We start from the raw sequence: 14,300 nt of genomic DNA on the forward strand, positions 1-14,300 counted from the left end.
TGCTGGAGGACTCACTCTGAAGAAGAGTCATATGGGCTCGAAACATTAACTCTGTCTTTCTCTCCACAGATGTTGTCAGACCTGCTAAGTTTACAGCATTTTTTGTTTTTGTTTCAGAGAAGGAAGAATTTGATTAGAAAAGCAAAACGTGGAAAGTTGTGTAGAGAGAGATGGAAAGCAAATGACTTGCAGTTGCTGTCTTGTATCACAGTTACCGGATATTATTGCTAAATATACTGATGTAAATTTGTCTTGGGCAGTAGCACAAAATGAACAATAATGAATCAGTAGCTTGTGTTACACCTGGTCCAATTTTCCATTCAATTCATTTTTCAAAACCTTAAGTAAAATTAAAGCTAAAAGGACACTGCAGATATGACACCTATACTCGTATTAAGACAGTATACTATTAGTATATCTTGAAGTGCTTTGTCAAGTCATTAAAACTTCTGTCATAGCTTCTCCCAGGTTCAGGAAATGATTGACCAGGCAGTGGAGTATTCTCAGATTTTCTGAGTTCAGAACAGAGTCTTAGGCATCTTCCGTGGACAATATGTTAAGGAGAATACTCTGAATGAGGACCCTTGATTGAAGATCTACAACCTGAACTTTGAGTGCTTCACTTCATTTTTATGAAGACATGCATACTCCACAGCCAAATACAAAATTTGTTTGCAATTTAGGCAATCTAACTGCTAATTGTAATGCTGAAAAAATATGGAAATAATACAATTATAACTGTTCCCTGATTGGTTGGTTTTAATCTATTGAAGACAGATCTCATGAAAGAAGCGAAATTGTTATAGTATGTTAACACCATAGAAACAAAAAATATTTACAGCACAGAACATGTCCATGCCAGCTGAAAAAGAGCTATCCAACCTGATCCCACTTTCCAGCTCTTAATCCATAACCCTATAGATAATGGCACCCCAAGTGCATTTTACAAGTAATTTTTAAATTGAATGGAGGGTTTCTGCCTCTACCGCCCTTTTGAGCAGTGAGTTTGAGATCCACAGCACCCTTTGGGTGAAAACAAATACTCCTCAGCTCCCCTCTAATCCTTCTAAATATTACTTTAAATCTATACCCCTTGGTTATTGATCTCTCTGCATTTGGAAATAGGTCCTTCCTATCCACTCTATCTAGGCCCTTCACAGTTATATAGACAGTAATTAAATCTACCCTCAGCCTCCTCCATTCAAAAGCAAACAAGCCTAGCTTATTGAATCTTACGTCATTGCTATAATTCTCCATTATGGCAACATCTTTGTAAATCTCTCCTGTACTCTCTTGTGTGATCACATCCTTCCTGTAATGTGTGTACCAGAACTGTATGCACTACTCCACCTACAGTCTAACTAGTGTTTTATGCAGTTCCAGTGTAACTTCCCTCTTCTTTTCTGTAGACCTCAGCCAATAAAGGAAAATGTCCTGTATGCCTTCTTGACCACTTTACCTGTCCTGCTACCTTCAAGGATTTGTAGAAATGCACTCCAGGTCCTGCTGTTCCTCTGCACTTCTTAGAATCCTCCCATTTATTGTGTATTCTATTACCATATCCTCCTCCACTTCTCTGAATTGAATTAAATTTGCCACTTTTTGCCCACCTGATCAGTCCACTGATATCTTCTTAGAGTCCATAGCTTTCTTCCTTCAAACGGTCAATTTTCATATTATCTGCAACTTCTTAATCATGACCCCTACATACAAGTCTAAATCATTGATATATACCACAAACAATGAGGGACTAGTACTGAGCCCTGTGGAACTCCACTGGAAATAGCCTTCCAACCACAAAAATCACCCATTGGCCATAGCCGTTTGCTTCCTGCCAGTGAGTTAATTTTGGATCCAGCTTTTGACTTTCCCTTGTATTCTATGGGCATATAATTTTCTGACTAGCCAGCCATGCAGGACCTTGTCAAAAGCCTTGCTAAAATCCATGTAGACTACATCACAAGCGCACAATCCTCATCCACCCTCCTTGTTACCTCCTCAAAAAATTTGATCAAGCTAGTCAGATGCGACCTTATCAAACTCAAGCTGACTAACCTTGCTCAATCTGTGCCTTCTAAATGACTATTTATACTGTCACTCGGAATTTTTTTCAATAATTACCAAGATCAAGTTGACTGGCCTGTATTTACTCTAGCCATCCCTTCCTCACTCTTTAAAGAATGGTACAACATCAGCACTCCTCCAATTCTCCAGCACCACCCCAGGAGCCACAGAGGTTTGGAAAGTGATGGTCAGAGTCACCACCCTTAACAACCTGCGATACATTTCATCCAGGCCTAATAATTTATCCATTTTCAAGGATGCTAAACACCTTAATTATCTTGATCTTTAACTAGCATTTTCTACAAAACAAGGACACATAACACTTTTGTGAAGGGTGGAAGATATACTCCTATCAGTGTAAAGGCATTTCCATTTTTGTTCAGTGATGTGTAAGAACAGACCGCAGATTACATGACAAGAGCAATTCCCACCAAAAGTTGGAACATTCAGGAGCTGATGCAGAATCAGATCATAATTTTGTGTAACTTGAAGCAGTATTCTGACGAAGAAAATCTAAGGTTTGATATGCAGAAAACAGTGGAACCTTGAGAAGTTGAAAGATGTAAATGAAGAATTTGTAAGCGAAGTAAATGAGGCACAAGTTATAAAAAATAAAGATACCACTGGCACTAATGAACAATGGAACCAGATTAAAAAATCTGCCAAGGAAGAACGGGAAATAGCATAGGGCTTTTAAGAGGGAAAAGGATCAAGAAACCATGGGTTACGACTACAATGTTGCAGAAGTTGGAAGAGAGGAAAAAAATTGAAGAATATCAATACTGAAGAAGGCAAGCTGAAATGTAGCCACTTGAATAATGAGTTAAGAAGAACAACAGGAAAAGCACAAGAACAGGATTAAAACAGCAGTGTGATATACTCAAAGAGTTGGATCAAAAGCAAATGAGGCAAGTGGGGACTCAGCATAAAGACTGAAAACAACAGCAATAATGACTAAGGAAGGTGTTTTATTAACAAACCCTGATGCAATAAGAAAAAGATGAAAGGAGCATATTGAAAAACTATAAGCAGAAAGTGAAAAATTTGAAATGATTGAGCTGGAAAAAGAAAGTAATATTGACATCGATTTCATTGAACCAGAAGTAAAAACATTTTCGTGGAAAGCAGTGCAAAGAAGGTTTGCTCACTGATCTCTCGCATTAAGGGGTTGTCTTATGAGGAAAGGTTGGACAGGTTGGGCCCGTTTCTGTTGAAGTTTAGAAGAATGAGAGATTATTTTATTGAGTGGACTTCACAGGGTGGATGCTGAAAGGATGCTCCTCCTTTTGAGAGAGATGAGAACTAGCGGACACAGTTTAAAGGTAAGATGTCTCCCAGAGGGTCATTTGTCCATGGAATTCTGTTCCCTGGAGAGCAGTAGAGGCAGAGTCGTTGAATATTTTAAAGGCTGAATTGGATAAACTCTTGACGGACAAGGGAAACAAAAGGTATGGGGGTAGGCAAGAAAGTAGAGGCCACAATCAGATCATGATTTTATCAAATGACCAAGCAGGCTCAAGGGTTGAATGGCCTACTCACAGTATCTTTACAGTGCAGAAGGGGACTATTTGGCCCATCAGGTCTGCACCTGCTCTCTGAAAGAGCATTCCACCTAGTCCCACTCTCCTGCTTTATCCCTGAAACCTTGCACATTCCCTCTTTTCAGGTAGCAATCCAATTTCCTTTTGAATACCTCAATCGAATCTGCCTCCACCCTTTCAGGAAGTTTGTCCCAGACTCCAACCACCCTCCGTGTGAAAAAAAATTTCCTCACATCATATTTATTCCTTTTGCCAATTATTTTGAATCTGTTCCCTCTACTTTTTGATGTTCTCTTGAGTGGGAACAGTTTCTCACTATTTACTCTGTCCATATCCCTTTGGATCTTCTCTCAGGTCTTATCAAGTCTTCTCTCAGCCTTCTTTTCTCCAAGGAAAAGAGTCCCAACCTCTCCAATATATCCTCATAGCTACAGGTCCTTATCCCTGGAATCATTCTTATGAATCTCCTCTGCACTCTCTCCAAAGCCTTCACATCCTTCCTCAAGTATGGCGCCCAGAACTGGACGCAATACTTCAGATGAGGCCTAACTAGTATCTTATACAAGTTCAACATGACCTCCTTACTCTGTTCTCAATGCCCCTGTTAATAAAGCCTAAGGTACTTTATGCTTTATTAGCTGCTCTCTCAACATGCCCTGTCATCTTCAATGACCTATGTACATACACACTGAGGTCCGTCTGTTCCTGCGACTCCTTTAGAAGCTCTCCCTCTTTTTTATACTGTCTCACCGTATTTTTTCCTGTCAAAATGAATCATCTCACACTTCTCTGCCTTGAACTTTATCTGTCACTTTTCTGCCAATCCACCAACATGTCTATGCCCTTTTGAAGTTCAAGACTATCCCCATCATAGTTGACAACATTTCCAATCTTTGTATCATCTGCAAATTTTGAAATCATGCCTGTCCCAACACTGACCCCTGGGCAACTCCACTACAAACCTTCCTCCAATCTGAAAAACAGCCATTTATCACTACTCTCTCTTTCTTGTCACTGAGCCAATTTCTTACCCAAGTGCCTACTTTCCCTTTTATTCCTTGGCCTAGAATTTTGTTCACAAGTCTGTTGTGTGACATTGTATCAAATGCCTTTTGGAAATCCATAAACACCACATCAACATTCTCTGTTACTCCCTCAAAACACTCCACCAATTTAGTTAAACATGATTTTCCCTTAATGAATCCATGCTGGCTTTCCTTAATTATCCTGCACTTGTCTAAGTAACTATTGATTTTATTCCGTGCTATAGTTTCCAGAAGTTTCCCTACCACTGAAATCAAAATGACTTGTCTGTCGTTGCCAGCACCCCTTTTTGAACAAGGGTGTAACATTCGCAATTCCTCAGTCCTCTGGTACCTCCCCTGCATCTAAGGAAGGCTGAAAGATTATCACTCGTGCCTCTGCAATTTCCACTCTCACTTCCCTCAGCACCCTTGGATGCATCTCACCCAGTCCTGGTCCCAATCTATTTTAATTAAAGATAGCCTTTCCAACACCACCTTTTGATTGTAAGTTCTTCTAGTGTGCCAGTTACCTCCTCTTTCACCTTGGCATGGGTAGCATCTTCTTCCTTTGCAAAGACAGATGCAAACTACTTGTTCATCATCTTCGCTATTTCTTCAGCCTCCAGTATGTCCCCTTTTTTGTCCTAATCAGCCCTACTCTTTTACCAACCTTTTATTATTTACATGCTTATAGAAGACCTTGGGGTTCCCTTTTACGTTTGTTGCCAGCCTCTTTTCATGCTCTCTCCATGCTTTTCTTCTTAGTTTCTTCGCTTCCCCTCCGGTCCTTTTTATATTCAGCCTGATTGTCCATAGTATTTTCTGCCTGACATCTGCCGTATGCACACTTCTTCCTTTTCATCTTTACCTCCATCTTTCTCGTCATCCAGGGCACTCTGGATTTATATGTCCTACCTTTCCCCTTCAAGGGAATATACCTTAACATTGCCTACAATACTTTTTCTTTGAAGTTGGCCATTGTTCAACCACTGTCTTTTCTGCCAATATTTAATTTCAACTCACTCACTCAGATGCATTCTCTAATTAATTATCCCTGGTCTGGATTGTTCCCTGTCCTTTTCCATGATTAACCTGAACCTTATGATACAATGGTCACTGTCCCCTAGAGGCTCTCCCACTGATATTTGATCCACTTGGGCCAACTCATTCCCCAGAACCAGGTCCAAAAGTGCATGTCCTCTCGTTGGACTGGAAGCGTATTGCTGTACAAAATTATCTTGAACACATTCCAGGAACTCTCGCCCTCTTGTCCCTTTGTATGATTCCCATCCCAGTGTATATCTGGATAATTCAAGTCCCCTGTTATGATTACTCTATAATTATTGAACATCCCTGTAATTTCTTTGCAAATTTGTTTCTCCACATCCCTTCCACTAGTTGATGGTCCATATACTACACCAATCAATATTATTGCACCTTTTTTCATTCCTTATGTCTAGCCAGAGAGATTCCATCCTTGACCCCTCTGGAACATCCTCTCTCGCTTGCTTCAGTACTGTAATGCCATCTTTAATCAATATTGCCACTCCCCCCCAACCCCGCTTTTCTTCCTTTCCTGTCTTTTTTTGTATTCATTCACAGGATGTGGGATTCATTGTCTGGGCCAACATTTATTGCCCAATCCTAGTTGGCTTTGAGAAGGTGGTGGGGAGCTGCAGTCCATGTGGTGTAGGTACACCCACAGTGCTGTTAGGGGTTCTAGGATTTTGACCAAGCAACAGTGAAATAATAGCAATAAATTTCCAGGTCAGGCTGGTGAGTGACTTGGAGGGGAACTTCCAGGTGTTGGTGTTCCCATCTGTCTGCTACCCTTGTCCTTCTAGATGGTAGCGGTCGTGGGTTTTGAAGGTGTTGCCTAAGGAGCCTTCGCGAATTCCTACAGTACATCTTGTAGATGGTAGAGTGCTGCTACTGTGCATCGGTGGTGGGGGGAGTGAATGTTTGTGGATGGGATGCCAATCATGCACATTTCTTTGTCCTGGATGATGTCAAGCTTTTTGAGTGTTGTGGGAGCTGCACTCATCCAGGCAAGTGGGGAGTATTCCATCACACTCCTGACTTGTGCCTTGTAGATGCTGGACAGGCTTTGGGGAGTCAGGATGTGAGTTACTCATCGTAGGATTCCTCACCTCTGACCTGCTCTTGTAGTCACAGAATTTATAGGCTAGTCCGGTTCAGTTTCTGGACAATTATAGCCCCCAGGATGTTGATAGTGGGGGAATTTAGTGATGGTAATGCCATTGAACGTCAAGGGCCGGTGGTTAGATACTCTCTTGCTGGGGATGGTCATTGTCTGGCATTTTTGTGGCATGAATGTTACTTGCCACTTGTCAGCCCAAGCCTGAATATTGTTCAGGTTTTGTCGCATTTGTACGTGGACTGCCTCAGTATCTAAGGAGTAGTGAGGAATCTCCTAAACACCTTGTACCCAGGAATATTTAATATCCAGTCCTGCCCTTCTTTGAGCCAGGTCTCTGTTATAGCAATAATATCATAATTCCATTTGCCAACCTGTGCCTGCAGTTCACCAATCTTATTAACCACATTCCATGCATTCACACACATGCAGATTAGCCCTGATTTAGGCTTTATTCTGACCCCATCTAATAACTTACTATTGCCTCCTCTAATCCTATCAAACCCTCCAAGTATTCTATCTACCTTGAAACTACTCTCTGATATATGCTGTTTATCAGTTGATACTTCACTACCCGCCACTGCCAGTTTTTCTCCTCTACCCTCTGAATTTCCCCTCAGATTCCCATCCCGCTGCCAATCTAGTTTAAACCCTCCCCAACAGCAGTAGCAAACCTCCCCGTGAGGACATCAGTCCCAGTCGTGTTAAGGTGTAACCCGCCCTTCTTGTACAGGTCCCACTTGCTCCAGAACTGACCCCAATGCCTCAGAAAGCTAAAACCCTTCTTCCTACTCCATTTATCCAGCCACGTGTTGAACTCAATTTTCCTATTCGTGTGCTCACTAGCACGTGGCTGTGGGAGTAATCCTGAGATTAATGCCCTTGAGGTCTTGCGTTTTAATTCCCTTCCTAACTTCATAAAATCTGCTTTCAGGATTTTATCCCTTTTCCTATCTATGTCATTGGTCCAACGTGGACCACGGTCTCTAACTATGGAATACCCTACTATTATAGCACTTCCACTCTTCCCCCTCCCCTTCTGTGCAGCTGAGCTACCCGTGGTGCTGTGACTGTTGCTACAGTCCTTTGAGGAACCACCTCACTCACCACTATCCAAAATGGAAAAGCGATTGGAGAACGAGATAGCCTCAGGGGATTCCTGCGCTACCTGTCTGTTTCTCTTAGATACTCTGGTGGTCACCCATTCCCTATTTGCCTATGTACTATTTAGCTGCAGTGTGACCACCTCTCTAAATATGCTATCCATTTAAACCTCTGCCTTGCGGATTCAGTACAGCGACTCCAGCCGCCACTCAAGTTTCTGCAGTCGATGACACTTCTTGCAGATGTAGCCACTGAGGGCACTTTGTGCCTGCACTACTTCCCACATACTGCAGGATGCACATTCCACATGACTGAGCTGTACTAATACACCTAAACTTTATAAAGTGTTTAATCACCTGTCACTGACCAGTTGTCTCCTCTCCCTCTCGCACCTCTTTATGAAGCCTCGCTGCTCCCTCCCTCTTGTACTTTTTTATCTCCTGGGCTCCTCTCCAGTTCACAATGATGTCATACCTTATTTTCTCCAAATCTGGTTGGTCCACTGAGACCCATCATCAGCATCGCAGCTAGCTCCTTTTGAACTCTCAGCTCCTCTTGTGCTCTTTTATTACGTGTTAAATAATTTAATTATTTTTCGTAATTTATATGTAATTAACAAATCCTACTACCCAGGATAAGCTTACTACTATTTATAAACCATACTGATGCTAATAAAACCTTACAATTACAAATGAATGACCAATTCGAAAGACAATCAAGCAAAGCCAATGGATAATCACCTACCTGCTCCCCTGTGATGTCACATCTTGATTTTTGTTTTAGAATGTGGAAACTGGTCAGAGGTCAGCCCCTGCTGTTCTCATCAACACTCAGAGTGAACTTCTGCTCTCTCTTTCTCCGCACTTTCAGTCCCAACTGTTCTCGCCAACTCTCGGAGTGAACTCCTGCTATCCCTTCGTGCTTTCAGCCCCCGCTGTTCTCACTGACTCTCGGAGTGAACTCCCACTTTCTCTTTCTCTCTCCACCACTTTCTCTCTCTCTCTCTCTCCACGTTTTCAGTCCCTGCTGTTCTTGCTGACTCTTGGAATGAACTCCCGCTATCGCTCCACACTTTCAGCCCCCGCTGTTCTTGCTGACTCTCGGAGTGAACTCCCACTTTTTCTCTCCACCACTTTTTCTCTCTCTCTTAATGCTTTCAGTCCCTGCTGTTCTCGCCGACTCTGAGTGAACTCCTGCTATCTCTCCACACTTTCAGCCCCCGTAGTTCCGACGCCCTGTCACCAACTCCTGCTTCTAATTCATATGTTCGTAAGTAAATACTAGAGAGTGAATTAAAAGCAACAATAAGTGAGATAAAAACTGGAAAAATGCTTGGAATAGATGAAATATCTGCAGGTTTGTTTAAAAAATTAGGAAAAAACTTAATATCAATGTTTACTAAGCTGTGCAAAGATATTTACTTACCAGGAGAATGGCCAAGGACTTCATGCAGACAATGATGATCATCATAAGAAAAGCCAAAGGCAGGCCAATGCCTTTTGCACATTAGTCTGATTGTCCATGTATCAAAGGTTGTGTTGAGGATTGTAACAACTAAGGTGGATGGGAAGGTGCAAAACTACATGGAGATGACCAGTTTGGATTCCAGGGGAGAAGAGGGATAAGAGAACCGATCGGTATTATAAGATTAATGAGTGAACGCAGTTTAGGATTAGACAGGAATTATATGTCTGAAGATTTTGAAAAAGCCATCATTCAGGTTGATTGGGTTAAGCTCTTAACAGTGCTAAAAGGCATTGGACTAGACTGGAGAGATAGACGACTCCTAAGAAATCTGTACATGGAACAAACATCAACAGTGAGAGTAGCCAACAGGGAGTCGGAACCATGGATAATTGGAAGATGTGTTTGACAAGAGTATTGTTTATCACCAATCCTCCTCAATGTCTATGCAGAAGCAATGATCAAACAAGCTTTTGAAGTCACAGAACCTGGCGTTAAGATTGAGGAGGAAAATGATAACATCAGTTAGAGTTGCAGATGACAAGGCACTAGTAGCAAGTACAGAAGGATTACAAGAACTAGTAGATAGACTAACAATAGCAGGCGTGAACTTTGGAATGAACGGGAACATTGGCAAAACCAAAGAGATGCATATCTCAAAATCACAAAGAAATATTCGTATATTCATAGAAGGAAAAGAACTAGAACAGGTACAATTCAAGTATTTAGGAAGCATAGTGTCTGCAGATGGAAGGTACAACAAAGAAATAAGAATGATAACAATGGTAAGAGAGAGTTGCTAACTGGAAAGCGGAATAAATAATTCAAGAAGCAACATGTACAGGGCTTAATTTGGAGTGTTGTTTTGTATGGATTTGAGATTTGGACCTTAAGGAAAGAGGAGACCAACTTGCCAAATAGCTTTGAAATGTAGGTTTGGAGGAGAATGGAAAGGATCATTTGGACAGAAAAAGTAACAAATGAAGAAGTCCTGCAAGGGGTGAATGAAGAAAGAAATTTGCTGAATATAATTAGGAACAGACAGAGAGTCTTAAGAGGAAACTTGTGAGAGACATTATGGAGGCAAGGAGGAAGAGGAAGGAAGAGAATATCGATGCTGAATGGCTTGAAAATTGAAGGAAGTTATTGGCAAATGAAAAGGCTGGCATAGGATAGAGAGAAATGGAAAGACTACTATGAGCCAAGGACCTGCCTTCGAGCAGAGCACACATGATGATGACTGTCACCACTGTACATGTACGTCAGTGTTTTTGAAAAATTTGAAGTAACACATTACGCAATCATAAATTGCCCGACTTATATGGTATTTATCATGAAATGGTATTTAATCTGTCATGTAATACTGCTTCCAAGGTGTGTAACAGTAATTAATACAGTTGCATTGTGATTGGTTACTATCTTTGCAGTCACTGATGAAATAGCATTTCTCATAGTTAGTATTTAGGGATAGTATAGCCTTCCACAATTTCAACTGCACTTCATTGAAATGATCAAAAAATATAATTATCCTCTATCTTTGAGCATAAGATTGTCAGCTGCTTAAGTTATTATGTAAAGTATCTGTTGGAGTAGCTATAAGATGTACTCATGCTTTTAATGCCCATTTCTCTTCAGTGTTTGATACTGAATATATCAGCAGTGGGAGCGGTACAACTTTGTACTGAAAATACAGATATTATTAAAATGGTAGTGCTACAACAATGTATAAAATCTGTTCTTAATATCAGACTATCAAATATAATATTGGGTCCCCAGCTCATCCAGTCTGAGATGGCGCATTACTCTTATTGTTGGCTGAAGAATGTAGAGGGTTTGACAAAAGAAACAGCCACAAATTAATTAATAGTGTGGTTAGTTTGAGAAAGAGAAATTCTGTAGTTTAACTTCCTTCGGTATCACAACTCTTTTACACTGATGCCTCCATTAACTGTAATCATTGCTTACAAAGTATTTTCCAGTTGTGGTTTTGACTTATTATTCTTACTCTGTCCCACAGCCCAATGGAAGCAGCCAAGGCAAAGTCCATAATCCATTCCTTCCCACCCCAATGTTGCCACCCCCACCTCCTCCACCTATGGCCAGGCCTGTGCCTCTGCCAGTGCCAGACACAAAACCAACCACCACATCTACAGATGGAGGAGCAGCATCACCTACTTCACCCAGTAAGTTTACTTTAACAAAACCCATGTAATATTATATGAAAATATGTGATGCTGGCCTTCTACAGTGGTCCAAGCATGAGGTCATTTGTATCTAAATGTGTATTCATGTTGAAAAGAAGTTGGTTAACTTGTTGTCTTTATAAAGTTGCTGCCCATCAAAGTCATGCATCTGAATAGAAGAACTAGAGTTTTATTTCTGTTTTTCTTTGAGTGTAAAGTGTTGTTTTTTTCCCATGGTTATCTGTTTGCTGGCTTCTAGATAAATACATTATGCTTGTTTTTGTTTCAGTTTGTAAATGATTTTCTTTTTAATTGTATTTTCTCCCATGAACCACAAAAATTCCAAAATGTGAAAGTAGTTCAGAGTTTTCTTCATTTCACTTTTCAAAATTGGTTCCATTAATTTGGCAAAGGGCATATTAGCAAATAGCCTTTATACACACATGGATATTTTCAATTGCCAGCCACCCACTTCTCCCCCCGTTAAATAGGAGACCGGCAGAAGAAAGTAAGACATTTTAGATACCCATTTTCCCACCTGATTCAATTTTCAGGCAGGCTTTTAAATAGGCACCAGTACCTTTTGGCAACAACAACTTATAGCACTTTTAAGGTAATGAAATGTCCCAAGATACTTCACAGGAGCATTATAAAGCAAAGTATGACACCAAGGAGATATTAGGTCAGATAACCAAAAGCTTGGTCAAAGAAATAGTTCTTATGTAGTGTCTTAAAGGAGAAAGTGTGATAGAGAAGTGGAGTGGTATAGTGGGTGTATTCTAGACCTTGAAGCCTTGGCATCTGAAGATACAGCCAATGGTGGAGCAATTAAAATTGGGGATACTCAAGAGGTCAAGAGTTAGATAAGTGCAGGTATCTCAGAGGGTTGTGGGGTTGGAGGAGATTACAGATATAGGGAGGGGCAAGGCAGTGGAGGGATTTGGAAACAAGGATGAGAATATTAAAATCAAGATGTTGCTTGTCAAAAATATGCAATCTTATGTTATATCCTAGGTTACAATTTTAATATACAAATAGCCAGAGTATGCCCATGTATTCCTTATAGGGACTGCTAAAAGTCACTCAGGGGAATTTAAGTTCTTGTAGGATTTCTTTTAAGACATTTTAGGGCCAAGAGGAACAATCATGCTCCAAGTTGGAAATTTCCACCCTCCAACCCCAAGCATGTAAGGGAACTTGAGATTTATTTTCTCACCTCCCCACCTATAGTCAGTATTGTAGTATCTAGGTTGATCCATAAATGCCCCACCACCATCACCGCAACAGTACATAAGTATTCAGCAGTCCACACACTGCATAAATTGGATCTCAGGTGATGTTTGAGTGTAAGTGATTTGCATTAACCTTTAGTTAATAAAACCATCAGTAGAGTGGGGTAGAAAGCATAAGCACAGGTTGAATTGTTTGAGGCTTATTCTTAGGACAATCATGTGTTAAACTGTCTCACTATCTTAAAAAAGCCTGTTAGTGATAAAACATAAAGACAAGCAAATTCTGCCTGCTTGATGTAATCATAGATTGGGAACTGTATTCTCTAATGAATCACAGTAAGCTTGCTATATATGGATAAAAACAATGTGATCTGAAGTAAATTGAGGTTAAATATAATGAAACGTTGTAGAATATTTCGCAGAAAATACTACATTTATGTTGTTGAAAGCATAGGTGAAAATAGAAAATAACGTTTGCTACCAATAAAAATGAGACAATAAATATGGTTAAATAATCATCACAAATGTTCCTTTTATTCATCAGTGTAGAATGATTAACAAATGATTAACTACATTTTTATTGGTTGAAAGGTTTTACGTATGCATATTTTTCTTTCTGCTGAGGTTTATTATATTTTATTTTATCTTTTTTGCAATTAGAAGATTGGTGTCCTTACTCCATTGGTTTCTTTCCCCTATTTCTGAGTCAGCTGGGGTAACAAATACAATGGGAGACTATTTGCATCTTGACAATGTCTTGACAATGTACTGCAGTCTGCAGTGGACAGCAATGTCAGCTCAGCTCACTAGTATGCAGCAAACTGTTAGCCCAGGAAGGTTGTAGGAATGTTACTCCACTTCAAATAAAGTTTTATTTGGCAACTTTTTGGAGGAAGAATTTGAGAGAAGAATTCTTCTGGCTGTTACCTGTAGCAACATAATATTTAGAACGATTCCTCACATTCTTTTACAATCTATTTTTGATTTTGAGAAATACCCAAAGGAAATTTTCACAAACCTATTTACGATGTTGCTACTTACAGTAATCAGGACAATTTTTACCCCAATATTTCTGTTGACAATTTCCAGTTGAGCTTCTTTAAATGACATGTAACTCTTATCCAAGAACAAATCAAGGCGAGATGAAACTCCTGTAAAATCACTTTTTTTTAGCCCTGTTTCCCTTTATTTAGCTTCCATTATTCATATGGAACGTTGAAGGAAGTAGCATAAGAGCAGTTTTTCAATTTCTGAGAGCTGGGGACAAGTTGTTTTTATTTCTACAGGCTCTAGTTTAATGTTAGTTATCTTGCGTTAGCTAATGTTTAACTATTTTCTATACTGAAACATTGCCTTTACTGTACATCTTAGATGAAATTTTCATTTGAATTCTACTGTTTATGTTTTAGCCCACTTACTCATATTGCTTCCTTATTCCTCAGACCCTTGCACTGCAGATAATGGATATTAACCAGTGGTACTTTCTGTGACCCTTGCATTTATACTTTCATATTAATGTATTTTCAAAG

The 14,300-nt window shown here is 40.1% G+C and overlaps 1 protein-coding gene across 9 annotated transcripts in view; it reads left to right on the forward strand.

Annotated features, from left to right (window-relative positions):
• Positions 1–14,300, forward strand: part of nfia (nuclear factor I/A) — a 529,589-nt gene that overhangs the window by 462,815 nt on the left and 52,474 nt on the right. For all 9 annotated transcript variants that reach the window (XM_041208194.1, XM_041208200.1, XM_041208198.1 and 6 more), the window contains one exon: positions 11,374–11,539. In XM_041208194.1, coding sequence (XP_041064128.1) covers positions 11,374–11,539 — 166 coding nt within the window. The remainder of the gene's footprint in view (positions 1–11,373; positions 11,540–14,300) is intronic.

Source organism: Carcharodon carcharias, chromosome 16 (assembly GCF_017639515.1).
Source record: "Carcharodon carcharias isolate sCarCar2 chromosome 16, sCarCar2.pri, whole genome shotgun sequence".
Classification (NCBI taxonomy): domain Eukaryota; kingdom Metazoa; phylum Chordata; class Chondrichthyes; order Lamniformes; family Lamnidae; genus Carcharodon; species Carcharodon carcharias.